The sequence below is a fragment of the Pagrus pagrus genome (genome assembly GCF_965226575.1).
Source record: "Pagrus pagrus genome assembly, chromosome: 18".
In the NCBI taxonomy this organism is placed as follows: domain Eukaryota; kingdom Metazoa; phylum Chordata; class Actinopteri; order Spariformes; family Sparidae; genus Pagrus; species Pagrus pagrus.
Window position 1 is genome coordinate 12,917,269 of NC_140202.1, and position 26,667 is coordinate 12,943,935.

Genomic DNA, 26,667 nt, shown 5'->3' on the forward strand with positions numbered 1-26,667 from the left:
CTGCTGTTTATGTCATGTTCTGCTGGGGAATCATGAGTGGTGATATTTATAAAAGGAGGCATGGCACAAGTTGCACAGCTCCCACATGTTTCCACAGGGCTGGAATTCAATCACTTTTCCTGGGAAAACGTCTGGCCTTGGAGCTGATAAGCACGTATGTAGACAGAATATTGTAATCACAGTGTTTCATTACAACAGGACAGTCTCACTTTCACACAAAACAAACAAAGCACACTTAAAACGATATAATATCTCATGTAATACGCCGGGTGGCTAAGATTCAAGGCCTCCTTTCTCTTGGCAGTGCGTGACTGGGGAATTTCAAACCAAACGGCAACACACAGTGGTTTTAAGGAGTGCACCGCTTTATTAGTTTCCCATAAAATATAACTTAACTCAAGGTTGTTAAATTCAAAGCGTCTCCTTGAGCTTGATGATACACTGCGAGTTACCTCACTGAAATTAATCCAAGACGTGGCTCCAAAAGGCTTAAACCTGAAGGGAGAGGTCACTGCGGTTCAATCCCGAGCTTCAACACCACATTTTTAAAACCAGATTAAACGAGTTGATTGATCGCTATTGATTCTAGGAAGTCCCTGAACGTTTTTTGCTTGGATCACAGAGTGTAAATGCAGGTGGTCTGTCAAGAAAGATATAAATGATGCTGGGAAAGAAAAAACCCCACCTATACAGGCCATCTTGTTTAGGTCGAACTCGTAGCCGTCGAAGCAGTCGCAGGTGTAGCCTTCTCGCACACGGACGCAGCGGCCGTTTTCACAGCCGTTCAGGATCCCGCATTCCTCCGCTCGGAGACCCTCAAAGGCATCGTAGCGGTCTGATTGGACGCAGGTACAAAAAATGCATGTTAAAACATCATACAATAATTGATATTATACAAAAATGCATTACTGTGTGCCTGTGAAGGATGCATACACTCACCTGCATAGGGATCCACTGGTTGGGGCTGGTTCTCCCGTGGTCGTGGGATGGGGACGCGGACAGGTGGCTGTTGAACGCTGTAGTCATTGTCGTTGAAGAGAGGAACGCTCTCAGGAACGTCATACGGTCCAGGGGGGTTGCCATAGCTGTCAAAGTACGGAGGAGGATCCTCTGACCCCTCGATACCGTACTCGTATCCTGGCCGCTCTCGCAGACTGTCTGTACCTCCTCTCCGAGCCAGGTTGCACATTATTGCATAGTCCTCTGAACACAGCAGCACACAAAGCAGAGTTATATTTTGCATAATACTGTTTATTTGTTCAAGCGTGTCTTATGTGCACCCTGCTGCTCACCAGAGTCTCTCCTGGGACAGAAGGCACACTGTCCGCTCCAGGCGATGCCGTACAGGCAGCAGCACTCAGTGTAAGTCGTCCTGCGTCCCTGGAGGGGCTCCGCACACATGTTGTCCCTCTCCAGACGCTGCCAGCAAATATCCATGTGCACATCGTGATCAGGCTCGAGAGTTTCTGGGAGATAGAATGAAAAAGAGATTCACAAAAGACAAAGAAAAAAAAAGGGACTATAGACAATAAACTCAGTTTTGTCAAAGAGAGCAGTGCTATCCATAAACTATGTAAACTCGTTGTTGTTTCCCAGCTACTGTTGATGCTTTTCTATTGAGACATGAGCATGTGCAGATTACGAAAACAAATTTCCCTCCTGGGACAATAAATCTACGATGATGAATCTAAAGATGGAACGAGAAGTAGCCTACAGAAGCAGGGCTGCAGCTAAAGATCGTTTTAATTTTTGTTTTTAAATCTGCAGATGAAAGATCAAACAGTCATTTGATGGATCACAACAATCATTTATCTGAAAACAGTAAACAATGCCAATTATCATTTCCCAGAGCTCATACTGACACATTCCAATTGTCGCTGTTTGTTTGTGTTCGTAGGAACAACCGTCAAAAGATGTTACATTTCCAGTGAAACATGTCTAAGAAAAGCAACAGCTCACATCTGAGAAGCTGGAACCGACCAACATTTTTGCTGGAAAATTAAATTACATTAAATCCCTGGATTATCAAGATGGAAACCAGTCAGCGTACTAGACGACCAAGGACAGACACAACTGTTCCTTTGAAAACAACAATGACGGCACTCAAGAGGTTGGTGTAGACGCCGCTGCAGCTTCAGTTATGTCAGAATGTGATGACACTGCAAGCTCTCTTTGACTGGCTTTAGTAAGGTTTGATTGACCAGGCTCCGCTGGCGCCAGCGCTGTTCTCCTGTTGATCTGATTGGTTGAAGATAGCCTGCGATTGACGGTGATACACAGATCGCCTAATGTGTTTTTTTGAAAGACTAACAAACCATCTGGCGTTGATTAAAAGCTCTGTACACAACCTGATTCATACAATCAAGTAAAAATGTGAAACTGGTCACATTTCAATTGAAAATGTTGTCGCACCTTCTGTAGTGTTGAGGCTGATGCAGCGCCGCCGCGTGCTGTCCAGAACCAACGGAGGACTGCAGAAACAGTTGAAGGAGCCGGCGGTGTTCACACACTCTCCGTCCTCGCAGGCATTTCCTAAACCACACTCGTCGTAATCTGAAGACACATTTACAGAGAGAGGCACACAGACGTCACAACATGAAGAAACAATCATTCAGAAGTGAAGCATTGGTGGATTTGAGTGCAAAATCAAAACACAGGCTGAAAGCAGCGAGGTTTATGGGAAATGTTGTCTTCATAAAATCAACCGAAACACTTGAGGCAAAGTGTATCTGTTCTTGTTGCATGGATGTTTTCAAACCTTAAAAAAATGTAAATATAGATGACATTTCTTACCCACGCACTCAAGCCGGATGTTGTCATAGTAGAAGCCGCTGCGACAGTAGCACGTATAGGTAGAGAAGAGATTGGAACACTGTCCGTTCTTACAGATGTCTGATCCAAACATCTCACACTCGTTTGCATCTGAGGGGAGAGAGAGAGATTCACACCCTAAATAAGCGAGATGGAAAGTAACAACAGCCGAAATCTTATAAGTAGCTGTCATGACACAGCATGGGTACGATAATTAGTTAGGTATGCAGGCGGGTATCCCATTAAGCCTTGGCCTGGCTGTAGAGACCCTCGTAAATGTAGTGAGGGATAATGTCTGTAATTTCTGGCTTTAAGAGTTTATGCAGTTGGAAATAAAACGGGCTGACATTGCACCTTTCTGAGCCAATGCAAAGTCTTGTGTGCTCAAGAATATCAATAAAATAAGTTAGCATGTATGAGAGTGAGGGTACCTATGAAAGGATGAGACTCTCCCAGGGCTTGTGTAGAAGAAACAGGCAGTAATCCACCGCCATGAGGGCACAACTGGTTATAATCATCTGGAAAATAAAAAGTGGCTGGATTAGCGGCAGAAAAGACGCAAGAAGACGATAACATGCACTGGAAGTCCTCTGCTGTACCTCTTCCTGGGATAGGACAGGCGTGGATCTCGCAGTTGTCCCCCCAGCCTTTGCCCACCGTGCAGCAGCACTCCTGCTTGGTGGTGTTACGAGACACGACGTTGTCGCAGAAGTTGGCGTCATTCAAGTTAATGTAACACTCTTTCCTCTCCTCCTCTGCTGAGGGGGAAGACGGAGGGACTCCAGCAGGCAGTTTGGGGGTCATATCAGCTGTAGATGAACAAAGAGAGAATTTCTTTAGGCCGGGGGGGTCAGAGGTCATTGTTAGCTGCAGAGAAGCACCTGTGGACGTGGTAGGGAGGGTAAATGCTCACTTATAGCACTGCTTGACTCCCTATTGAGTCTGGATTTCCCGGTACATAAAGAATAATCTACACTTCAGCTGTACATCATCACACAGTAACACTCCAGCAGGTAGTGCATTACCCTCGCCTGCCACTGCTGAGCCTGCTCATTTGTCCAAAGGCATGGGCTCAGGCATTTCACTGTTAAGCTGCCGGCTTAGCCAAATGGAAACACTGGCATGTGAGTCAACACACCATTCACTCTCACATGATTGATTAACACACGTCAAAAGCAAACAGCGGAATGTGGCAAAAAGGTACACAAAGGCATAGCTGGGGTTTAGTGCCCAGGCAGAAGAAAAAACATCCCCGCTGAGGGCGCGCCGCTTAATAATGTAAATACGGCCAATTTGTGTACACATACGCCTATCAAGCTGCAGAGGTGGTGGTGTTTCCATGACTCAAAAGGCCTTTTCTGTCATTGTGAAATTGCAGCGCATTGCATATCTGTGACCTCTGCACTTGAGATCATTTTAGCACGGAAGAGAGCGATGTGTCTGTGGCGCTAATGGCCAATAGCTACACCTTATCCTTGTTTGTCTTGGGAAGGAAATGGGTTGCAGTAACTAGACCCTTAGGATATGTACTTGGCGCTTCTGGAGGTGTTACTTCATCAGTCATTCGAGGGATTAGGCTATTATACATTTTTCTAGGCAACTCACCCAACCATAACCCCATCCTATAAAACAAAATGGGAACAGCGAGGTCAAAAGATCCTCTACGAGACGTGGAGTAAGTCATGTCCACCTCGTCACCCTTGTTTGGATAATGAGAGACGGCTCATTAAATCAGGGAAAACTCCGTCTCCCAATGATGGGATGGAGAATTAAGTCCAGCGAGTCACTGTGAGTGCTAGTCCTGCTCTATTACCCAGGGAGCGGCACTGGCTGGTGATGGGATCAAATTCCTCATTGTCGTTGGGGCAGATGCACAGGAAGCTGCCATCGAAGTTCTCACACAGGGCCTCACCGCACAGCGCCAGGCTCATCTCGCACTCGTTCACATCTGAGAAAGACAGGAGAGGAGGGCGTGAGGTCAGTGAGGTATCAGGCACGTACGCACAGGCATGCGCTCCAGGAAGGGTCGTGGCAAGGTCACGCGAAAAAAGTCTTTATCGTCTGGTTATTGGAGGAATAATTCAGATCCAATTGACATGAAAAAATCCTCATTATGTTCATTATAGATAAGCATTTCTTTGAAGTGAGTCTGAAGCGAGAGCGCTGAGGGAAACTTGATCGAAGATATTCCCTCTGTATGCAGAGCATGCAGAAAGAAAATGGAGGCAGCACTTTGAACCTTATGAGTGATCTTTGTTATCACCGACCAACAATGCAATCTCAGTTTGCTTTTAGCTCGACACATGACATGGGGACTTGAGAATAGAGAGGAAAATGTCACGGTCTGTCTAACTTGCTAATAGCTTTATAAAACTGTAAACTAAAGCTTTCAGTGTCACCTACTCTTGTAAAAACACTATGGGTTGTTCTGCTGTTGTATGCATCTGCAGACTCCATTTGCCAATTGCAAACAATACAACGTTACGTAGTTCAGTCAGCCAAGCATGTTTTGTTCATTTATAATTCCTCCCGGGGTTGAAATTTTTTGCTCCATTTATCATTTTAACATCAAACTTGGTGAAATGATTTCAGTGTGTGCTTCAGTACTTCCCCAACATTTTCAGCACATGTCAACAACACTGACAATGCTGATAAAATGTGATCATTTCACCGTAAAAGTGATATGACATCTTTTCCAACCCTATCATCTCTACTTTGGTTTGTGCGGTGAATAATTCTCCCTGACGAAGAGAATAAATCAGTTCATCTGTCTGTATACAAAATGCTGAGTTATTTAAAGATAAGCCTGGTGATATTCTATGTTTTTATCAATGAATCCAATTAAAATAGCAAAACCAACATCAATCCGTCCTACTCTATCTGAGGCTCTCAGCACCAATCCTATGGGTTCCTCATCAAAATGTAAATCTTTAATAAAAGGCCACAAAAATATACTTTCATTTTCAGAAAAGTCTACATAAATTTCCCAAACAGCTGGGCACTGTAGCAAAAGTTATCCAAACAGATGTAAACAGTGCATTTATTGGGGACTATTTTCAGACGTGGATTTATACACATTCGGTGATCTTGTGAGTGTTTACAGCAGCAGGACTGAAAATACACTACAGTGTCCTTGTTCGCTGTAATGGAGGAACATGTCAGTACAACAGTGAGGCACTCCGGTGTGTTTTTAATAGTTTTCAAACAACAGTGGAGCATCACCTCACTTATCCTTACAACAGTCATGCACACAGTATATTTATTTGAGAGCAGATACAGACCGACACACTTGCTCGTATCTCCCGGCGGGTTGGTGTATCCTTGGTCACACTGGCAGCGGAAGGAGCCGTCCGTGTTCTCGCAGAAGCCGTAGTTCCCACAGATGGTCTCATTGACACACTCATCAATATCTGCGGGGCGAGAGCGCACAGAGAGGTGAGCGCAACGTTAATATTTACAGCCGCGCGCCGCACAATAGACTTTTAAACCGCTGCGGTAAACACAGCGCCGCTTTTCCAAAATAAACACCTCGACCTTACAATAACAACAGAAATCACAGCCACCATAACACGTCAGAGAGGGCGCACAGATAAGACAATTCATTAGCAGGGTTTTCAAACTGTGCTGTTTGCAAAATAAATTCAGGGAGACTTTCCCTCTGCATCAACACAGGGAAATGGAGTGCGATGTGGATCTGGAAAACTGTAAGCGAATGTTCTTCGGTCGTGTCGACAGAGTGAGAAGTGACACTTAGGTCACTGGGATGCTGGCAAAATGTCGGGGGAGTTTACAGCACGCAGCCAAGCACTCAGCGTTTACCCAGACACTTTACAAGCAGTTGGAGAAAGATGGCTGCGACTTCGGGCTTGGCATGAAGAGATTTTTTGACAGCCCTCTCACAGGGATTGCTTTCTATCCTAATCAGCGTTTCGCACGTTTGAACCAATTTGAACGTGTTTGACATTAGCTGTGGATCTCATTTAACGCTAAAACGGTAATACGATAGGATTCTAGGACTTGATTTTAGGCCAGAAATGGTCATTACGGATTGTTTGTTGTATGGCAATAAATCATAAAACAAGTTTAATAAAAACCACTGGAGAGACTTCATGCTACATGTCATTTTGTGTGTGTGTGTGTGTGTGTGTGTGTGTGTGAGTGAGAGAGAGAGACACGGACGCTGAGGCTGTGAACACTAAACCATGTAACACCGCTCTGTGTTTGAACTGAAGGCAACATTTGTTAGCAATTTCTTTCATACATGATTTAGTATTTCTTGGCATATTTCTCAGCAGAGAGGCCAAAGACTGATACCGCTGGAGGGCAAGTCTGATTACAGTTGTCTGGAAAACAACCAGAGGGCTTAATGATCACACTTCAGTCACGTGAAGCTGTTCTCGGGTCAGTTTGGATGGCTACCGGTCAATGTTTTGACAAATTCGCAAGTTTTTGTGACATAACCATTTATAATTTTTTCAGCTGTACTGAGCTATTTTGTGAGTGTTTACTTGTTCTAAAGAGCAAACACAGCGAAACAAAAGGGCCAGTCATCCGTTCCAATCTGGTCGTTTACGAGAAATTTGCTCAACAGCTCATTTTAGAAAACCACATCTTGTTCTTTTCTGTTTAAAAATAAAACTCTATAATAAAAAGTCAACAAAAACAACTCAGTCGGAGTCAAAAATTAAGTCATTGCTTGTATATTTTCTGCATGTAATTAAGTTGGGAACATTGCGAAATACCGGCCCGTTATTTGATATGACCTGCACTGATGAAATTACAGCACACACCACTACGTCTGTTTTATCTGAAGCATGATTTGATTTTTTTGTTTCATAACAGCCCTCCCCGAGCATTTCATTCAGAGTTTCCATGAGTAACAGAAAAACAGGAAAGAGTAACAGGGAAAAACAGCGAGACTTTCAGACAGTAAAATCACAACAGCATGAATATTTAAGTCACATTTTGATCGCTTCCATCATCTGGGTCAAAAAGTCAAGTCCACTGTCATTCAAATATTGTCTAAACCAACTGTTTTTTGCCTCCGAGCGCTCATAAACGCTGCATCAACTGCGGAAAGAAAGAAACAAAGTGGGCCAGAGAAGCCACAAGCCATTCGATTTGAACTGAGTGCTTGGCCGGCGCCCAACACAGACAACTACTTTCTCAGGCTTGCTGGGGGACAAGTCCTCTGTCAGTTTCGCTGTCCCGACTTGGCCACCTCTCTAACTAACATGCCTCCGGGGTCAGAGACAGGGGCTCCCACAGGCCATTAAAACTGCAGAAACAAAAATTGTCTTTGTCGTTTCGTAAAACCTTTTTACAGGAAATGCTGAGACTTGTGGGCTCAAATGACTGCGAGATGATAGAGGGAGAATGGATGGATGCATACTGAAAACCGCCAACCCCCTGGATTTGCATTTTGCAGCTGCGGATTCACATGCCGAACTGGTGTAGGATTGGTGACGTTTTTTTTTTGTTTTTTTTTACATTTTTCGAGAAGAATATTCCCAGAGCCGAATCAAGAGTTTTCTTGTTGTAAGGTTAAAAGTATTGTGTATCAGAGTTTGAGGAAGTTTTTCTCGAGTGTGAAGAGCTTAAGTGGAGTTTGGAATGTTGGAATGGCAGCGGCTGCCAGCTGGGAGGTCTGGGAGGAAGGCGATGAAAGCTCTCCGCTAATATATGAAATAATCAGTGTCTGCAGGCGGCTTCTCATTCATGTGTAACATGGAACAAAATCTGCTGCAAACCACATGTTGTGATGAGATGCAATCAGTGTATCATCCCAGGGATAAAAATGAGAGCACCCCGACCAAAACTATTTTAATGGCTTTTGTTTCTCAGATTCTAGTTGTGTTTGAGTGGCAGCATTACAGTTGTACTTGACCGGCCATTAAGATCTGTCATCCAGGCGGGGAGTCAGCTTTCTGATGATGGTTTGTGGGAAGAAACGGATAATACAAAGTGAGATAACTCCACCAAGAGCTCCCACCAGCAGGACCCGGGGGTTGCCTCTCTTAGTCTTTCCATGCACTAATCAGTTACGTCAGGACGCACGCAGAGCTGTAAATTGCCCCGGAGGGAAGAAACTGAGGCAGGGAGGAGGGTGAGGAGTTCACCCGAGATGGGAGGAGCTGAGGTTAAAGGCGCGACACGGCCCGACAGGCACCTATCCTAATGGTCTGACCCGGGAGAACCTGCTTCCTGGATCCTGTGATGTGGTGATCGGGGGGTGTGTGCGGGTTAAGTGTGGTGTCTCTGCGCCATGTGTTAATCTGGAGCACATGGTGGCAGGCAACGAGAACATAGGCATCAGTGACTGTTGGCTCACCCTCCGCAGCCCACACGTCTCCCGTATTCTGTGGGCAACCCCTCGTCTGATTGGACCCATATGTAGAGGTGATTTCACACGCGACCGGGCGAGGATGAGGTGAGGTATTTGTTTTCAGGGAAGCATGTTTGTGCGCTTTATCTACAGTGTCTTGGGTTAACTACAATGGAGGTTAAACTATCATATCATGTGTGTAATTTCTAAGAAAAGCCTCTTACGCATGCACGGCAGCATGAGCAATCACACACACATGGTAAAGTCTTTAGATTTCTATACATTTAAAGGGGTTGGAGGTTGGAAAGAGTGTGACCACAGACGATTTCCGCTCCAAGCTTTATTAAAAGAAAGGCATAGCCTGAGGGAATTTATGAGCACGGTGGTGAATTAAAGCTTAAAAAACAATGACCCTGGAATACACACACGCTGCCTTTTTCACATGCCACAGGCAGCCCTAACAGCACGGTCGTAGCTGACGCGATGCTGCGGAAAAACCCCTGTTTTTCCCTTTTGTGTTACGGCCTCTAAATCTAAATGAGTGCTGGCGAGCGGAGCCAAAGACAACCGCTGCCCCTTCGAAGGCTCAGTGAGTAAAAATAAAACAACGCCCCTCACAGAAACGGCAAATTACAGTGTCTGGCCTCTTCTTAAATATTTGATGATTTTTACAAGCAGACAAAAATGCCCCGGAGAAATTGAGCTCCCCTCCCTGGACTTTTATTGGGGTGACGGCAGCATCTCCCACAACTTGCCGTCGTGAGGTGAAACAAGCTACTATTGTGTGTAGTGCAGGGCTTCTGAGGGTAAGAGGGCTTGGTTCCCTCAACTGGGGCTGTGAGTCAACGCTGAGCTGTACGAGTGTTTGTTGTGGGGTCTAGAGAAAATAGGAACAGCTGGCGTCATGACATGGCAACGGGGGAGAGATGGTAGGATGCGGTCATGACTGGGCACCCGTTCAGAATGAAACTGGGAGTTTTTCGTGGCAATAAAAGATTACATCACAGGACATTTCAGGTAAGACAATATCTAACTTTTAGCACATAGCATAACCAGGGATGTATGTTTAAATCACTAGCCAGTGACGACCTACGTGAGCTGCTTAGCAGTGTTTTGACTCTGACAATAAAGGAGCGCAGAGGTGAGCAGCTGGTTTCAATCTGCCCTTATCGCACTACAGGCCCCTGCACTCTTCAGCCGGTGCCAGACAGACAACATCATAAAGTGCAGCGAGGAGGCAGCCACACGTAGCCGGGATCAGGGTGATGGAGGGGGCGGAGGGCTGATCTGTCACTGATCAGCAGTGCAGCAGCATATTCTCCCCTGATCTCCATCTGTTGATAGTCCAATAAAAACTCAGGGTCATGAGAACTTGTGAAGCCGCGCCGCAATCCGAGTGCATCTCCGCAACGGCCTCTGGTTCTCTTTCTCTAACACAAACACACGAGCGAGGATGCAGTAACCCACAGTCGACCACATGCACGCACACACTCGCACTCGCACACGCTCACAATCGCCCGCAAACACCCACAGCTTGCATGTGCAGTCCAACACATCATTCCATTGTGATGCTCTCAGACTGCTTTCCTCCTCTTCGCCTGTCACTCTCCAGTGTCTGTTTGGACTCTGTCTTAATATGAGGGAAATATCTGGCATCTCGTTTTTTGTGTCTCGCTGTCCTCATAAACCAGATTTGTTGTTTTATGGTGCTGTGAGAGCAACAAAGATAAGCAATGCTGCGCCACATAATAGCGAGTATTAAACTCAAAATCCTTGTGCAACAAACCACATTAATATCTCAAACCCCAGGTGTCTAATCCTGCCAGTAAACACAGAAGGTTTCACGTATTCTCGAGGTTGTGGCTGTCTGTCCGTTGTTGTTGGACAGATGTTGGCCCAGATGTAGCATGAGCACAAACCTAGCAAGTCAACCCAGGTGACCGGACTTCTCCACATTGGCGGAGGGGGGGGAAAGAGGCAAGGGCCTGACAATCTTATCCGCGGCGGTGATCAGGTTGCGCCTTGTGTCTCTGCCAGAGGAGCTCCATTAGCTCCGTTGTCAGGACGAAGAGACCATTATCAACCGCTGGCCTCACACACCGCCTCCAATGACAGTGCACTCCTCTTTCTGAAGTGCCCCAATTTCAGGGGCCGCTTCTCCTCATCTTCCTCATGGGCCCTTGTGCGGGAAGACCTCGAGTACCTGATAGCTTCTGATACGCATCAGCCTCTTTGTGTCCGCATGCCAAACAGATATCATTATCTATGCACGGAGGGAGAGCTCTGCAGGGTATGCAGAGTGCTGAGTTGATTTGAGGCTACGCTGTCCCCTATCTTTAACCACGGCACACATGGTAAATGGATAGAATCGAGTTAGATGTATGGGACAAAAGTAGCTCGATTCATACGATGCATATGTTTTTTTGCTTCGGCCTCAAAACCTGCCTGTTATTTCTTAACATAATTAACTATAACGATAGGCGGTTTGACCACTCACCACAGTCTGTGGTGTCCTCTCCCTCCAGGCCCGGCTGGCAGCCCATGAAGCACCGGTAGGAGCCGATGGTGTTCTCGCAGCGCCAGGTACCACACAGCGAGCTTCCAAGCTCCTTGCACTCGTTCTGGTCTGTACAGTGAGAGAGCGAGAGACAGATGTTTGTTACTGACTGACAAACAGAGGCACATAGTCAAAACATACGCAATCAGACATTAATGCGGACACGCACACACACACACCACGTGCCCAGTAATATTCCCTCCACTGCTCCTCTGCTTCCAGTGTAATGGGCTGTAGAGCAGGAGTCGGCCAGAAGGCCTGCGGTGTAGCTGTCCTCAGTAAACGCAGCAGGCAACAGGAATGGCCAAGAACAATATTATCACAGCAACCAAAGAACTTGTGAAGGAGCTAAAGGGAGACGTTCCAGAGGGAGAAACACCTCCTGCTCACAATGGGGTCATTCATACTTCCCTCAGGGGAGAGGGAGTTCAGGGCTCCAGCCATGTAATCCAGGCACCCCTCAGTCCTGGGACCGTGGAGGAAAGCCTCTAAAACCTGGCTTGGACACTTTTACTGGAGCTCAGTCCCCACCGGCTATAGATAATCAATCATAGCCAACTGTGCTATACCGGGTACGCTGAAGCTTAAATGTAGCGTGACGATCAAACAGCTAATGCTGACATGTTGGTTTACTCGGAGAGCAGAAACCTCAGGGAAGGGTTTGGGGTCAATAATCACTATAGAAGTGTTTCCACCCAAAGTACCTGAAATCTTTCATCCTAGGAACTACTTTTCAAGGAACTAAAAGGTTCTTTCAGCCTGTTGGTGTTTGTGTTTCCACCTGGTCTAAAGACCTGCGAAGATTAGGGTAATTAATCTACATCGCCATGTATGAAACATGTCATTTTTACACGTGACTATACAACATTGGCCCTCCTTCTATTGATGCTTTCTTCTGTAACTCCATGTCGATGTGTCGAAGCACAACACACAAAAACAAACTGGTTTGCGCCTGCAGATTTTTAGAAACGGTGGCTGAAATAAAATGCTGTGAGTACTTGGCCAATTACAAATATTGGTACAATAGCACTTTATAATAACCAACATTAATAAATGTGTATTCATACACTTATAGTTAATTAAACATTACCATTTATTAAGCTTGTGTAAAGGTTTATTTACCATTTACAAAGTTTTATAAATATCAGTTGCAACTTTAAAAGGTACAATATGTAAGAATTGGCCACCTGTCAAATTCAATTAAAGTTTAATTCCCTCTAAATCTACCATTTATTAGTGATGGTTATTATAAAGTCATACTGTATTCAGCGTGGACATTTGGAAAGTACTAACCCTGAAGCAGGGACCTTTTATGTGACAAAATAATGTCCCTGGGACTAAATTTAGACCCTGGTCCCTGCGGTGGAGTTCATCAAAAGCTTCCTCGTCCCTGGGGAGAGTCCCTGCAGTGGAAACGCGCCTAACGACATACACAGCAGGACATCACATGATTGTCACATGCTTTTATTCGGTCTTACCTTCACAGTCAGCCGTGTCAGCGTTATACTTGAAGCCGGCCTCGCACAGGCAGAAGAAGGAGCCATCAGTGTTGAGACAATTCCCCCGGATGCAGACATTATCTTTACTGCATTCGTCCACATCTGAGGCAGAGAGAAGGGGAGAACATTGGAGCAAAGGGCGGGTCAAGATTCATTACATATTGATTTTTACTAAATATCCCCACATATCCTCTGTCTGAAGTCTATAGGGAACACCCCTCCTTTTCATAAGTTTCACAAAAAGAACGTGTAATCAAGCCCTTGTCCGAGCACAAGATGCATTGGCCTTCTGAAGCGCTTTAAAATATGCTGGCAACCAAGAAACAAAGGAGAAGAAAAACCACCTAACTCAGCTTTCCAGGCTGAGAACATTTCCCTCCAACTCATGAAAATTAATAATGAATGCGACACGCTTGATTAGCCTGAGATTGGTGGATAATTGCAGCATTACAACATGACTTGTAAGGTACTTGGACGTGGGGTAGAAAGGCTAGAAAGTGGGGGAAATTCATCGCTGGGGGAAAAGCCTGTCTTCCTTTTCCCAACTTTTGATAATCAGATCTTTCAGAGACGACAAGGTAAACACACATTTGCAAAGATAGGGAGAAAAAAAAACAACACCCCAGACTATAGGTAAACACATAAATATGCTGAGACTGGATTGTTTTGGAGTTAATTCAAGGACTTCAAAGCCCGTATTGAAAGGCACAGAGAGGCTATGGCACAACCTGTTGATCTAGATTAAATTTAGATGTTTCATTCGGCTGTCAGTCCTTCATTGCGTATGTTCTGTTTTCGCTGAAAGACTGCTCCGGTCAAGGCCAAGCATCATTTTGGCCTCACCTGACTAAACCCATTTTTCAGTCCTATAAACTCACATACTCTCATCCTCCTCCCTTCACCTCCCCCTGCAGGCTCATGTCAAAGGGGTCTGGCTTTTATTGTGTCAGCACTGTACACACAATGGCAGACTGCGAGAAAATATACGACAACTGCTGATTTATAGGATAATTAGAGGCCAGTATTTGTCGTGGCGGGCAGCCAAAGTACCTGACGCTGGCTGGGCAGTTTGCTCTGAGCCTGTGGATGATATCTGAAGCGCTCCAAGGCCAGAAGAATGTCCCTGTCCATGGACTGACCCTTGTTCTCTAGTCCAGAGATCCAACCCTACCTGCTTCACATCCATCAGGATATTTCGCTGCCAGACAACCAGCCATTTACTTAACATCACCTCTTACTATTCTTGCAAGACACACCAGCAAAAACACTGATCCAATTCTGACATCCCAGCCAAACTTATATCATGTATTTTGACAGCAGTTTGTTGAAAAGAAAAGCCTTCCTCAGCTGATGATCAGGCTCAATTTTTTTTCCCCCCATCGCTGGGTCACTGGGTGCGGCTGGAATAACATCAAACTGAGACAGTTGATGAGGCCCATTAAAGGCTGGCGTGAGCACCCATGCCAGGGGTCCCAGGCCTGGCCTCAGCACCCAGGACAGTATGATGAGGATACTGTCTGTCTGTCTGAGTGAACACACTTGTGCAAGCCAACAAGGTTACTGTAAAATAACTTGCGCAATAAGGGGCTAAAAAAACCATTATTACACAATAACCAACTTTCTCCAATTTACACTCGGCCTCACCCAATTACACAAAGCTCATAAAATATGGTGAGAAATTATTTCCCACTGCTATTTGTGCTCAGTGTGTTACAGTACCTTGGCAGCCGGGCCGTCCGTCGATGGTGGCATATCCATCAGGACAGAGGCACGTGTAGGAGCCCTCAGTGTTCAGGCAATCTCCTTCTCCACAGATCCCCATGATGGTTAAACACTCATTGACATCTGTCACACACAAGCACAAACACACACACAGCTGTGTTGGGACTGCAACATGATAAACCACGAGAAAACGGTTAGCCACGTATGGTATGTTTTCATTATCCACCCATCCCCATGCTGAAGGGGAAGTCAGGTGAAGTTTTGTTGTCATTTTTGGAGCTTCGCAGCAAAACAGCGTGCAGCGCTCTGCTAAACAAGTGAAGTGGATAGGGATGTTTTAAAACGGAAAAAAAACAACTATAAAATAAACATTAAGATGGCTCCATACAGCTTGTCTGGCGTCATCCAAGTGTCTGGAGGCCCAGAGATCCCAAAATGATTTTAAAAAGATTATTTACACCCTTGACGTGCGGTCGAGCTCATGCGCCCACTTCAGGCGGGGTGTGCGCTGACGCTTTAAGCTTAGCGGCTACAGTGAAGATTCCGGCTCAAAAAGTTGTGTAAATAATATCTTTTTAAATCAATTTGGGATCTGGGGGCTTCCCGAGACTTTGATTACATGAGATGAGAAATATGGAGCCATTTTATGTTTTTCTATCCGGCTGTTTTTTAATGTATTAAAACAAGTCCCAATAGGAACTTGAGTTTTGCTGTCACAATGATTTGCTGTGGAGCTCCAGAAATGTGAAAACTATGAAACTTTGCCTAACTTTCTATTGGCATTGGGGTGAGTAGATAATGACTGAATTAAAATTTTTGGGTGAATTTTTCCTTTAAGTATGTGTGGGTGTGTGTGTGTACCTCTGCAGGACGTCCCATCCACCAGCTCCAACCCATCTGGGCAGGAGCAGCTGTAAGAGCCGACGCTGTTGGTGCACTGACCTCCCAGGCACAGGCCGTTGTCCTCACATTCATTCACATCTGCATTGACACGCACACACACACACACACACACACACACAGAGGCGTCAGCGGCATGACACATCCACACCAGCTGTAAATTACTGGGTCTCACTTCAAGTGTGCCCAAGTTTTGTCATTTGGGTGAAGAGATTCCAGACCGCAGGGAGCATGTCAGAGAAGTCACGCATCATCAGCATTAGCGAGCGATGACTTATTCTTACTACAGTAGGTCATACTCATGACTGTGAAAGTGATTTCACAGATATCATAAACTTTAGTGAGCGCAGTGAACCACCCACCTTCACATGAGAGGCCGTTGAGTGCCACCGTGAAGCCTGGGTCACAGGCCGTGCAGGAGAAGGAGCCCTCTGTGTTGGTGCAAACACCCGTGGGACACGCACCTGGGGTCTGGCACTCGTCAATGTCTAAGGAACAGACGAAGAAGAAAAGGTTAGCCATAGGTTATCGTCTTACCTCTAAAGAGTCCACTTTTTGATCGTTCACTGTCTTATCTCTTAAAAACTGATGAATGGCCGAGTGTGACTCAGCCCAACGTACAGTAAGCAAAGCCCTCTTTCTTTATTAGATCGCACTGACAGTGTTTTATTAAAAAGGGTGGAAAGATAAGTATGCGGGACGGTCATCGAATCCAAAACAGCGAGCTATTACAGGTGGCGTATAATTACTGTATCTACAAACAGTCACTGAGCTCGCTGTTATGTGATCATTGGACATTCCTCGAGCCAGTACAGATTGTATTTCTTACGGAGAAAATAGTGCGGGCCATTGTTAAGTGATTGAGACGGCTCCACTTTTGCCTTTGTGGTGAACAGAGCGAGTTCAACAGGGCGAGCCCGCTGCAGTACGTGGAAGGCAGGGGAGTGGTTGACTTCATTTCAAATTAAGCCCTTAATATTTTCCATGGCATCAGAAGCATCCATTAAAATCCTATCAGAGGCCGACTTGGACTGCGGCTTGTTTTGTGAAACTTTTTCCCAGCGCAAAGACACATATCAGTGGGGGATCTTCCTCCCGGGCTAGATCCGAACTTCCATTCAAAAACACACACACCGTGGTATATATGACTAAGTGAGGCCATGTTTGAATCCATTTAAATAATCATTCCTTTTCTGCTTCCCATGAAGTCATGACAGATCCAACCTCCCCGGGTTCTTAAACGCAGCCGTTTCACTGCATTGATCTCATAAATCATGTCATGACAAATTACTGGGCACTGTAAAGATTTTCTGTAATCATGCTCTAGGTTTAACGCATTCCTTTTCTACTCCAACATTAGGTGAATGTTTGCCACACTGACAGCTCAAACTGCTCTGAGCAGGCAGGTAAACACAGAGGCAGTTTTACCCTCGCAGCCGTATCCATCCTCAGTCAGCTGCAGCCCGGCTCCGCAGCTCCTGCAGGTGTAGGATCCCAGGCTGTTCAAGCACAGCTGGTCCGGGCACACGTTAGCCACCAAGCACTCGTCGATATCTGGACATGAAAACATGGTCACATCATAGCACAGATTACCATCTCTGGCCTCAAATAAATAAAGCCTGCCAGTTGTAATCAGTTCGATGGGTAATCACTGGAACCAGGAATTACAAATGTCAACACCTAGGGCATTAGCCTGACATCATTTGATTCTATTCGAGGGCCGGTGTCTCATTGTCTTGAGCAACGATCAGATGAGCCATGCCAGAGGCGGACGGGTCCAGGATCCAGCTATGATGTGATGTCTAGGAAGATTATTTTTGGATTTTGAGCTCAGATGATGAGGCTTCAGGGTCGAAGCTGTCACACCTGATGCGGCTTACGTACAACATGAACCAGCTGGCACATTCATCCTAAACCGCAAATTTGTTGGGAAGTAAGGCAAGGTTTGGCATGTTTGAATGGAGAAGGGAGCCATACACACCTGTGCTCAATGTACAAACACATTCCTGCATAAACACAGCCGAAAAGCCTCACCGTCACACTGCTGTCCATCCTCGGAGACTCTAAAACCAGGCTGACAGATGACACATGTGAAGGAGCCCTCTGTGTTTGTGCATGTTCCCTGGGGGCATGTAGCGGGCAGCGCACACTCATCAATATCTGGCGTGGAACAACACAGACCGTTAGACACTCACCTCTCTTCAGGCGAGACAAAAAAGTGCCAAATACACGATGAAAGGCGAGAACCACCAACCCCACCTGAGTTTGTTCCCTTCAGGCTCAATTCAATATACACGTGGTGTTGTGCCGGAGTTCATTTTCGATGAGCGGTGTTTAATAAACTAACCTTCACAGAGTTCCCCGTCATATGATACTCTGTACCCTGTAGGGCAGTTCTCACAGGTGTAAGAGCCTTCCGAGTTTAGGCAGATCCCATTGGCACAGGTAGACAGGGACTGGCATTCATCAATATCTGGGAGAAAAGACGTGGACGCCAGCACAGACATGCATGAACATCACTGTAAACACTGAATGAGATGAGAAATTGAGGGACTTTCTACGGTGAGTTGACAAACTGCCCAAGATGTGTTGAGTTAGTCTTTTACAGGTATAACACCTGTGGTCATAACTGCGGCTCACTGTACTCTTTGACTCTAGCCAGCTGCCGTAAGCAAGTTAGCTCAGTTGGCCGTGCAACTAGTGACCCTATTAGCTGATGGGAGTCTGCCTGGACTGTGACCTTGGATCACAGGGACTTCACCGTGAGGAACGGAGTGAGAGAGAGTCGGGCATCAGCAGTGACCAAAAAACAGCATGTACAGTCGGAGTATTTTCATGTCTTACTCAGATAATTGAGGATTTATTTTGAATAACCAGAGGTGACTGTGGAAAGATAAAATGAAGTCTGTCATGGTGAGATGCATTTCTATTATGTCGAGTTTGAATGAAGTGTGTTTTATGATGAGTTCACGAGGCAATTAAGCTTGTCTTTCGTAATAAAAGGGAGACTTCGACACTTAGGTGTAAAGACACTTGCCTTCTTGACACTTTAACAAACTTCCTCCCATCTTAAACTATGCAGGGCTATCAGACTATCGCCACTTGCAGTGAAAAGTGGTATTATGAGACAGGACGGGCCAGGCCACCAGGTTAGCATGCTAACTTCAGTAGATATCTCTGCAACACAATCCAAATATCTCTTTGACACAACGTCAGCACTGTTGCTAATGACTTTAACAGTCATAAAAGCGTTAATGGTCTCACAGCTGGAATATTTACCTTCACACCTCTGCCGGTCTTGAGACACTCTGTACCCAGCCTTACATCTGGTGCACGTGTAGGATCCGTCCGTGTTGGCACACACCCCGCCGAGACACAAGTCAGCCTGGGCACACTCGTCCACATCTGGAAACGAAATACCAATTTGATCTCAACTGCACAGACAAATCATCACAAGCTCGCAGGGTTTGTTGAAAGCGTCACTTAAAGTAAAAATCAGCAGATTCCACACCTTCACATCTCAGTCCATCAGCAGATGGTCCAAACCCAGGCCTGCAGTCCTGGCATGTATAGGAACCTGCAGTGTTGATGCAAACTCCCGCTGGGCACACATTACCTGTTGCACACTCGTTGACATCTGACAAAAAGAAATAATTTGCAGGCATTATTCTGCTGTCTCAAGAAGAGCTCCACAAGCTGAGAAGTATGCAGTGGGGAGTTACGCCCAACAGCTCTGGATAATCCTTCGCAGACCTTCACAGTCTTTGCTGTCTGAGGTGGCTTGGTAACCATGGTTACAGGTGCATTTGTGGGTGCCGTCCAGATTGACACAGCGGCCGTGGAGACAGACTTCAGGGAGCACGCACTCATCCACATCTGGAGGGAGGATACAGGGGAAGAAAAAGGGGGCCTCAGAAAATAAAGTAAACCTCTAACTCTTTGTAGCCTTCACATAAAAGCTTGAATGGTGCCGCGAAGCTTCTGTAGTAGCACTGTGGCGAACTATTCACAGAGCTGTTACTTTGATATGAGACAATATTAAAGGTCTGGCTGTTACCTTGGCAAACGTTGTCTGCTGAGAGTTGGTATCCTTGGAAACAGTTGCACCTATAGGAGCCCTCAGTGTTGACACACCTGCCTGGGCCGCACACGGTTTGGTTCAAGCACTCGTTTAAGTCTGGGGACAGAAGAGGTCAGGACAGGACAGGAAAAATATGAGAAGAGGATTTTAGGTTTTATTCTGCCACAATTACCCGATGTGATTAAAGGATCAGTTCACCCAAATTAAGTTATATATAAATTAGGAGATATCCACCTCTGAGATTTCTGCCACCAACCCAATGAAAGTCGATATAGCACAACCTATATATTGGTTGGCTGAATTTAACCAGTCAATATATATATGTCAATCAACAGATATATTGGAGATATATTGGTATCGGCATATACAGTATTAACAGCCAATTATTCTCTCATACTCATCAGCCAAAAAATGGCGTGTTCAGGCTCTAATCTAAAACATTCAACAGCAATATATTTAGAGAACTCACTATTTTTTGGGTAGCACCTTTGTGTTAGAACATGGTTCCAATTAAGTCTTCACAGCAAAAGAAACAATGCTGTAAAAGTTGTGTAAGTGTATCTCTTTAAAGTGTACTTTTTATACTGTTAAAGCCACAAACCAAATCCCACTTTTCTCCAGGGGTAAAGGCAGAAAATGATCTGTATGGCTAGTTAGACTCTACTAGAGGTAGGTAAGCAATTTTGTAATTGGTAATTTGGTTGTACTGACCCTTTAACTTCAGATAAACTATAAGATGCAAAGGAAAATTGGGCCACTGCAGCAGGAAACAATAATAACATACAGAGAGTACAAATAAAGATCTGTAAACTCAATGAGGCTCATTCGGGCATAGAACAGCAGCAAAAAGGAAACAATTTCAGCATAATTACCGTGTAAAATTAGTGCAAAATAGCAGTCATTAAATTACATCAGTGCACAAACCTGAACCTCATTCCTGAAGGTCTTTTACAACTTGCAGCAGTAGCTGTCTTTTCCACTTCAGGAGTCTGCACAGTTTACTCAGGAATTATATTTATGGGAAAGCTCACGCAGAAATAATGTTTTATAGTGGAATTTATCAAGTGCTAACAATGGCAATATTTCAGGTTAGGTGAATGTGTGGGAAGAGCAAGTCTGATTATGTAAGTTTAAGAAAGAGAGAGAGAGAGACATTAAAAGAGGAAGGGATATGGGGTTAGAGGAAGGAAAGTATTTTTCTGCAAAGTAGGTGCAGAGAGGACACTCGACTGAGATGTGATATACTGTGGATGCTGAAACAGAGAGCCTGCACAGTGCAAACACTGCGAGCGAGCGAGTCACAGACTGGGTTTTGTTTGCCTCGCCGCGGGCACTGCCAGACGTCTGTCAGTGTGGCCCGCTGCTTTGTTTCAGCAATCATCCGGCATCTCTCAGGCCTCCGCGATAAGCACTGACAAGGGAGCGGAGCTGTTTTCTCTATCACACCAGCAATTAGGCTTATCCACGATTCGGCCAATTGGGCCCAAACCACTGTGCTACCGTCAATTGACCGAAGCAAATACTGGAAAGCCGGCGCTCATGTTGCCTGTTTTATGTGACTCCCACAGCGTCCAGACGTATACTGTGAGCCTGTTAGCGCTGCCTGTGTGGACGTTCGGAGTAAAAACATTTACCTCCAGTGTTATCCCTCATTTACAGGGTTCCTCTCGGTTACTATTTATACTCAACAGATTTACACAGAATGAATTATATTAGTGGACTCACAAACAGAGGGCAGCTGAAGAGGTGTTTTCTTTGGAAGCAAGGCAATCATGACAAGGGCATCGGTTTCCAGACTGGCTGAGAAATCGATCATAAAAAACCTCCAAATTACTACCAAAGTTGATTTTCCATATTTTCCACCCTCATTCGGCCTTTCAGCTTTTCACATTTCTGGAATAGTCACTCCAGCAGCTTCGGTTTCCAAACAAATTAGAGGGGTGCAAGGTCACAGAGAGGGGATGTGGTAAGTAACACCAGTCAGGCTGTTATGTAACAGGGCCACTTTCAGGTTGGGGGCTGCTAGCGTGTTAGCTTAAACCCACACCAAATGTGGTTTGTTGGCCATTGGTGTATTTAAATCTAATAATCGGCAGTAAGAGCTTTGCAGCAGACACTTACGGGTGAGTGAGAGGATTTGTTTGTGTGTCGGGACCTCTTTGCAGCAGGGAACTGACCCTTAGACCTCCTCATACACCTCCTGTGACTGCTCGGTCCTCTCACCTAGCCCAGCAGTGGTAATAATAAAGCCCCGCCGGCCTCCGCTGGGCCCAACAGTGGCCGGAGCTCTCCAACAATAATATGCTGTTTGTTCAAGGCTGTGGCCAAGAGAAAATATTTGGACTCTCCCAAATTGAAGTATTATAAACAATCTTTTTACGGAGGCCAGTGATATCGAAGGATCAGCAATAACACGTTGAATGTGTTTAAACAATAATGGGGATATGCGGAGGCTGCTGGGTGGAGGAGCTGATATATCATACGTGGAAACACTGAATGGGAAGAGAGAGGGCGGAGGGCTGTGCAAGGCCTGTGCACCATAGCCATCATCGCTGTGGTTTTGGGCTGTCGTGTGGGCCCAGTAGTGGTCCACACTGGACATAAAACATCCAATATAAGTCTATTGAAGTGTAGAATGCAATTTATTTTATTTAATTTCCGCGCACATCAGCAGTCAAGAGTGTCCCCATTGAGTGAAAGTAATTCAGCTTGTGCTATTTGGTGAGCTGTACAGCGTCATGAGCTGTCAGGAAATCGTTAACGGCGTGGCTTGATGCCATGCCGCCCTGGTTATTTTTGGTGATGCCAACTGGGAGCAGCAGCTTTGTCTGCGTAAATGTGACCTAATACAGGAAGCTTTTACAGTGTAAGAGGGAAACCCAGGTTATTTCCATGGTTGGAAACACCCTTCAGAGTTTGGGTAGTGGTGGTGCTGAGCTATGATGGGGTGTAGGGTTGCCTTACCCACGCATCTGTCACCGGCAGGCCTGAGTCCCGGCCCGCAGCCCTGGCACTGGAAGGAGCCTATAGTGTTGACGCAGACGCCGCTGGGACAGGAGCCGGGATCCATGCACTCGTCCACATCTGCTCAGGGAGAAGGTGGGACATGAAAATAATCAATTGAATTAGCTGTTACTCAAACAATATGCATGGAAGAGAGAGGGTGTACGGTCACAAATGCTAACATATACAAACACGCTGTCACGAAGCGAGCATACTTTTCTTCCTGGCTTCGACAAGAGGAAAATACATGTGTTTTGTTACCGGGCTACACATTAACTCATGGCAGCAAACAAATAGGTCTGGATAGGATTGTGCAGTTATGTGAACTTGATTATGTGTGCGTAGGCGCTTGTGCATGCATGTCACCTTCGCACAGGCCCCTCCAAGACTTGGCGTAGCCATCGTTGCATTCACAGGTGTAAGATCCCTCCGTGTTGACGCAGTTGCCGTTCTGGCACTTGTTGGGCATGCTGCACTCGTTAATGTCTGCCAGTTTGAATGAAAACCAAGGAGAACGGAAAAGAAAGTGACTATTGTGTTCCACAGCATTAATTAGGCCGGGATGCTTTTTGAATGAACAGTGCTGACAGAGGAGTACTGCCCTAACAGAGAGGCAGAAAGCTAACAGCAGCCCGTGGTGGCTTTCATCCATTGGAAACATTATGTCTCCTCCTGCCATTTAAGATGTGTCTCACCTTGACAGAACTTCCTGTTCTGGGTGATCACTTGGCTGTAGCCACTGTGGCACTGGCAGGTGTAGGAGCCATAGCTGTTTATACAGCGGCCCTTCCCTTCACATGGGTCCTCGTCACACTCATTCACATCTACAATCGGAGAAAACAAAGTAAAGGTAGAGGGAGTACAGATGAGATTGAATGTGACATTACATTGCAGCTCCATTTCACCAGCAAAGACTGTTTACTTTCCAAGCCCTGACTTTTGGGCTCCTCCACTGCGCAGACATTCCTCAGTGATGGACCTGAGCCCAGCCGATGCAGCGCAGAGGCCGCCGCCAAGGCCTTTACCGTGAGGTAAGGGATCACAGGATCGTGGCAGCTCTTTGGACGGCCCGGAGGCTGTTGTCAGGCATCACGGAACAGGTCAACATAAACAAATGGATCCCTTTCATTTTGGCTCGCTCCATTTCTCAAGGCTTCTGTGCCGTGCAATGTTCGGTGCTGAGGACTTGCTTTGCGCAGAAATGATGATAGACAGAGCTGCCGGGGCCACTCGGGTGAGCATGTTTGAGTGTCCCACCGGAACCCCTGTGTTACACCCTCTCCCTCTTTGTCCCATTGTTGCTTACCAATGCAGTTGGTCTGCAGCGCACTGAGCTTGAATCCCGGATCGCAGTGGCAGGTGTAGCCGGTCTGCACGGGAACGCATTTCCCACGGCCGCATATGGTGGGGGCGGCGGCACACTTGTCGAAGCCTAAAGCCACAGAGATGTGCGCAGTCATTACCGAGAGAGCAGACAAGAATATTTCTGACCTAGGGTTACATAACATCACAGACACTGGAAAAAAAAAAAAGTACATTCCATTAACACATGTTGTTTTTCATGGGAACCCGTCTTGCTGTTTTATAGGTGGGGTCTTGGATGAGAGGACAGGTTTTACAGGGCTGTAGTGTTCTAACAGGTGGTATGGAGCTCTTACAAAGGGGTCGGCGAGAAACAGGTCATGCACAGTGGAGCCTGACATTATTGTTGTTCTTGTCTTTTTCCATCCAAATGGACTGTGCTACAACACTGAACTGGTTCCCCTGTGTCTGGCGGAGGAGGAAATGCCCCGCTACAGTGTGTCTTTCTCTATAAGATTACTGTAAATTCTCCTCACTTCCTTTATCTCCCTGTCGCTCTTCCTCTCATTCTCAACTATGTCTTCTGCCCTCGTTTTTTCATAAATCTGGCCTCCGTCCACTCAGAGGATAGCTTCCCCTTCCAAGAGGCACACTCGTTCTTGGTTCCTCGCCCTCTCGCCCTCTGTGCAGCGGGGCCTCTTCCAGCCAAATTGGCTCTGAGAAAAGGGGTCAAATAAAATCATAATACAAGCTCTCCTCGGCTTAAGCCTGAAAAAATGTGTTATGAGATGTGCTGCTGTCTGCCAGCAGTTGACTTAGATCATAAAATATGAAGAGTTGAGCTCTGTGCTGCGTTTGGTTGTCCTGCAGCTCCATACCCACCTGTGATCAGGCACTGGTGAGTTGAGTGACTGGTGAGTACAACATCATAATAAATGTTTCTCATGGCAGGTTATCGACCTTAAATTTAACGCTTTTTAAGGATTTATTTTTTAAACCAAATTTAAGAAAATTTTTTGGACAAATAATCTTTTTCTTATTCAAGCACTGCAGGTAAGTTTAAAGGTACAGTACGTAGAATATATCTGATCCCATGCAGAGGTTGGTTTTATGTCAAAATGTAGTTTGTAGTTAATCTACATTATGCCAACAGGTAAGTGCAAGTAAAAAGTAAAAGAGTACGGTATAATATATTCTATATTCTATCATTTGGAAAAAAATATATATATATGTGAAAGGATGGATAATTTAAAGGGGCTCTATGTAAAAAATTGTAGCAGTTTACATGTCGAAATTTCTGCATGAGTCCAAAGGATGTGACCTTATGCACATTCTCAGTGCCTCTCTCCGCTCAGCTAACAGAGAGCAACAGTAGCTAACATTAATTTTGAAATGGAGTCCGCTAACATAAACTAACGACTGGCTTCAGGCACATCACAGGAGCTTCACACAGCCGCTTTAAATTAGATCAAATGTTTGCGGCAATTAATTAATTTAAGACATTTTAAGATGTGTTAAGGAGCTTCAGACATCCTGGTTTTAATCACTGCAACCGACTAATCATATTTATATGCATCTTGTCATGTCAAGTCTTGGCAGAGACCGGGAAAATATGCACACGGGAGAAGTTAGCCTTTCTAACACCTGGTTAGCATTGTGTAAGGGTTTATTTTAACACAAACAGCCCATTCTCAAACCAAACACTATAGTTTGTTTTTTGAAACTAACCAAACTCTGTCAGAGAGCTGTCAAAAAAGTAAATAATAAGTCAACAAAGTCTAAAAAGAAGTCAACAATATATAAATAAGGTCCACATGAAACAGTCTCCAGGGTGAAAGTCTTGTGAAGTCCTGTGTGCAACCGCTTGAACCACCTGTCCGCTGAGCATTTGCAGTGATGGTCCTGGAGTGACATGAATTATGATGTTGTAACAACACCAGCATGCCGATATCACATAAACCATCCAGGGTTTCAAGAGAGCCCCAGTGTTTAACACACGTCTTCTAATGTATGCTTTACCTAGGGCTGATTCTGTGAGGGTTGTTTCCTTTGACTCAGGCGTCAGGTTGATGATGGAGACGTCTGGAGAAGTCTCTGTGGAGAGGAATCGAGCCTGGGTGAGTGCGAACACAGTGAACCACCAGCGCTGTGACACGTAGTAATTTCTCATTCTCTGCAATCATAACGAGACACTGCTTGTTTTCCCGACCACTACTGCCTCAGCTGTCACTCACTGAGCGGCTATATAAAAATGATCTACTCTTTACGCCAGGCTAAAAACAGAACAATGACCAAAATAAATCCAATACTCATTGAATGGAGTCAACTTTCAGACTTTAATGTCAATGTTTGCACTGGCGTAAGTGAGGGCAGAGCGGACGGCGATTGAGGCTGCCACCGCTGTGCAGGAGTAAGAGATTTATAGAAAACACATCACACGTCTGTGCCTGACTGAAACGACTTCCTA

At 45.5% G+C, this 26,667-nt stretch overlaps 1 protein-coding gene across 1 annotated transcript in view; it reads right to left on the minus strand.

The window, feature by feature from the left end:
* The window catches only part of LOC311274320 (latent-transforming growth factor beta-binding protein 2-like), a 90,266-nt gene that overhangs the window by 3,835 nt on the left and 59,764 nt on the right, over window positions 1–26,667 (minus strand). Inside the window, exons 15-40 of the mRNA XM_084381897.1 lie at window positions 26,220–26,294; window positions 24,205–24,330; window positions 23,594–23,722; window positions 23,265–23,384; window positions 22,860–22,979; window positions 19,872–19,991; window positions 19,568–19,690; window positions 19,326–19,451; window positions 19,094–19,219; window positions 18,162–18,287; window positions 17,849–17,974; window positions 17,243–17,368; window positions 16,177–16,302; window positions 15,776–15,895; window positions 14,912–15,037; window positions 13,172–13,294; window positions 11,634–11,762; window positions 6,093–6,221; window positions 4,625–4,759; window positions 3,411–3,620; window positions 3,243–3,329; window positions 2,794–2,922; window positions 2,413–2,553; window positions 1,293–1,466; window positions 940–1,203; window positions 686–835 (exon numbers count right to left, since the gene is read on the minus strand). Of these exons, the coding sequence (XP_084238023.1) occupies window positions 686–835; window positions 940–1,203; window positions 1,293–1,466; window positions 2,413–2,553; window positions 2,794–2,922; window positions 3,243–3,329; window positions 3,411–3,620; window positions 4,625–4,759; window positions 6,093–6,221; window positions 11,634–11,762; window positions 13,172–13,294; window positions 14,912–15,037; window positions 15,776–15,895; window positions 16,177–16,302; window positions 17,243–17,368; window positions 17,849–17,974; window positions 18,162–18,287; window positions 19,094–19,219; window positions 19,326–19,451; window positions 19,568–19,690; window positions 19,872–19,991; window positions 22,860–22,979; window positions 23,265–23,384; window positions 23,594–23,722; window positions 24,205–24,330; window positions 26,220–26,294 (3,486 nt within the window). The remainder of the gene's footprint in view (window positions 1–685; window positions 836–939; window positions 1,204–1,292; window positions 1,467–2,412; window positions 2,554–2,793; window positions 2,923–3,242; window positions 3,330–3,410; window positions 3,621–4,624; window positions 4,760–6,092; window positions 6,222–11,633; window positions 11,763–13,171; window positions 13,295–14,911; window positions 15,038–15,775; window positions 15,896–16,176; window positions 16,303–17,242; window positions 17,369–17,848; window positions 17,975–18,161; window positions 18,288–19,093; window positions 19,220–19,325; window positions 19,452–19,567; window positions 19,691–19,871; window positions 19,992–22,859; window positions 22,980–23,264; window positions 23,385–23,593; window positions 23,723–24,204; window positions 24,331–26,219; window positions 26,295–26,667) is intronic.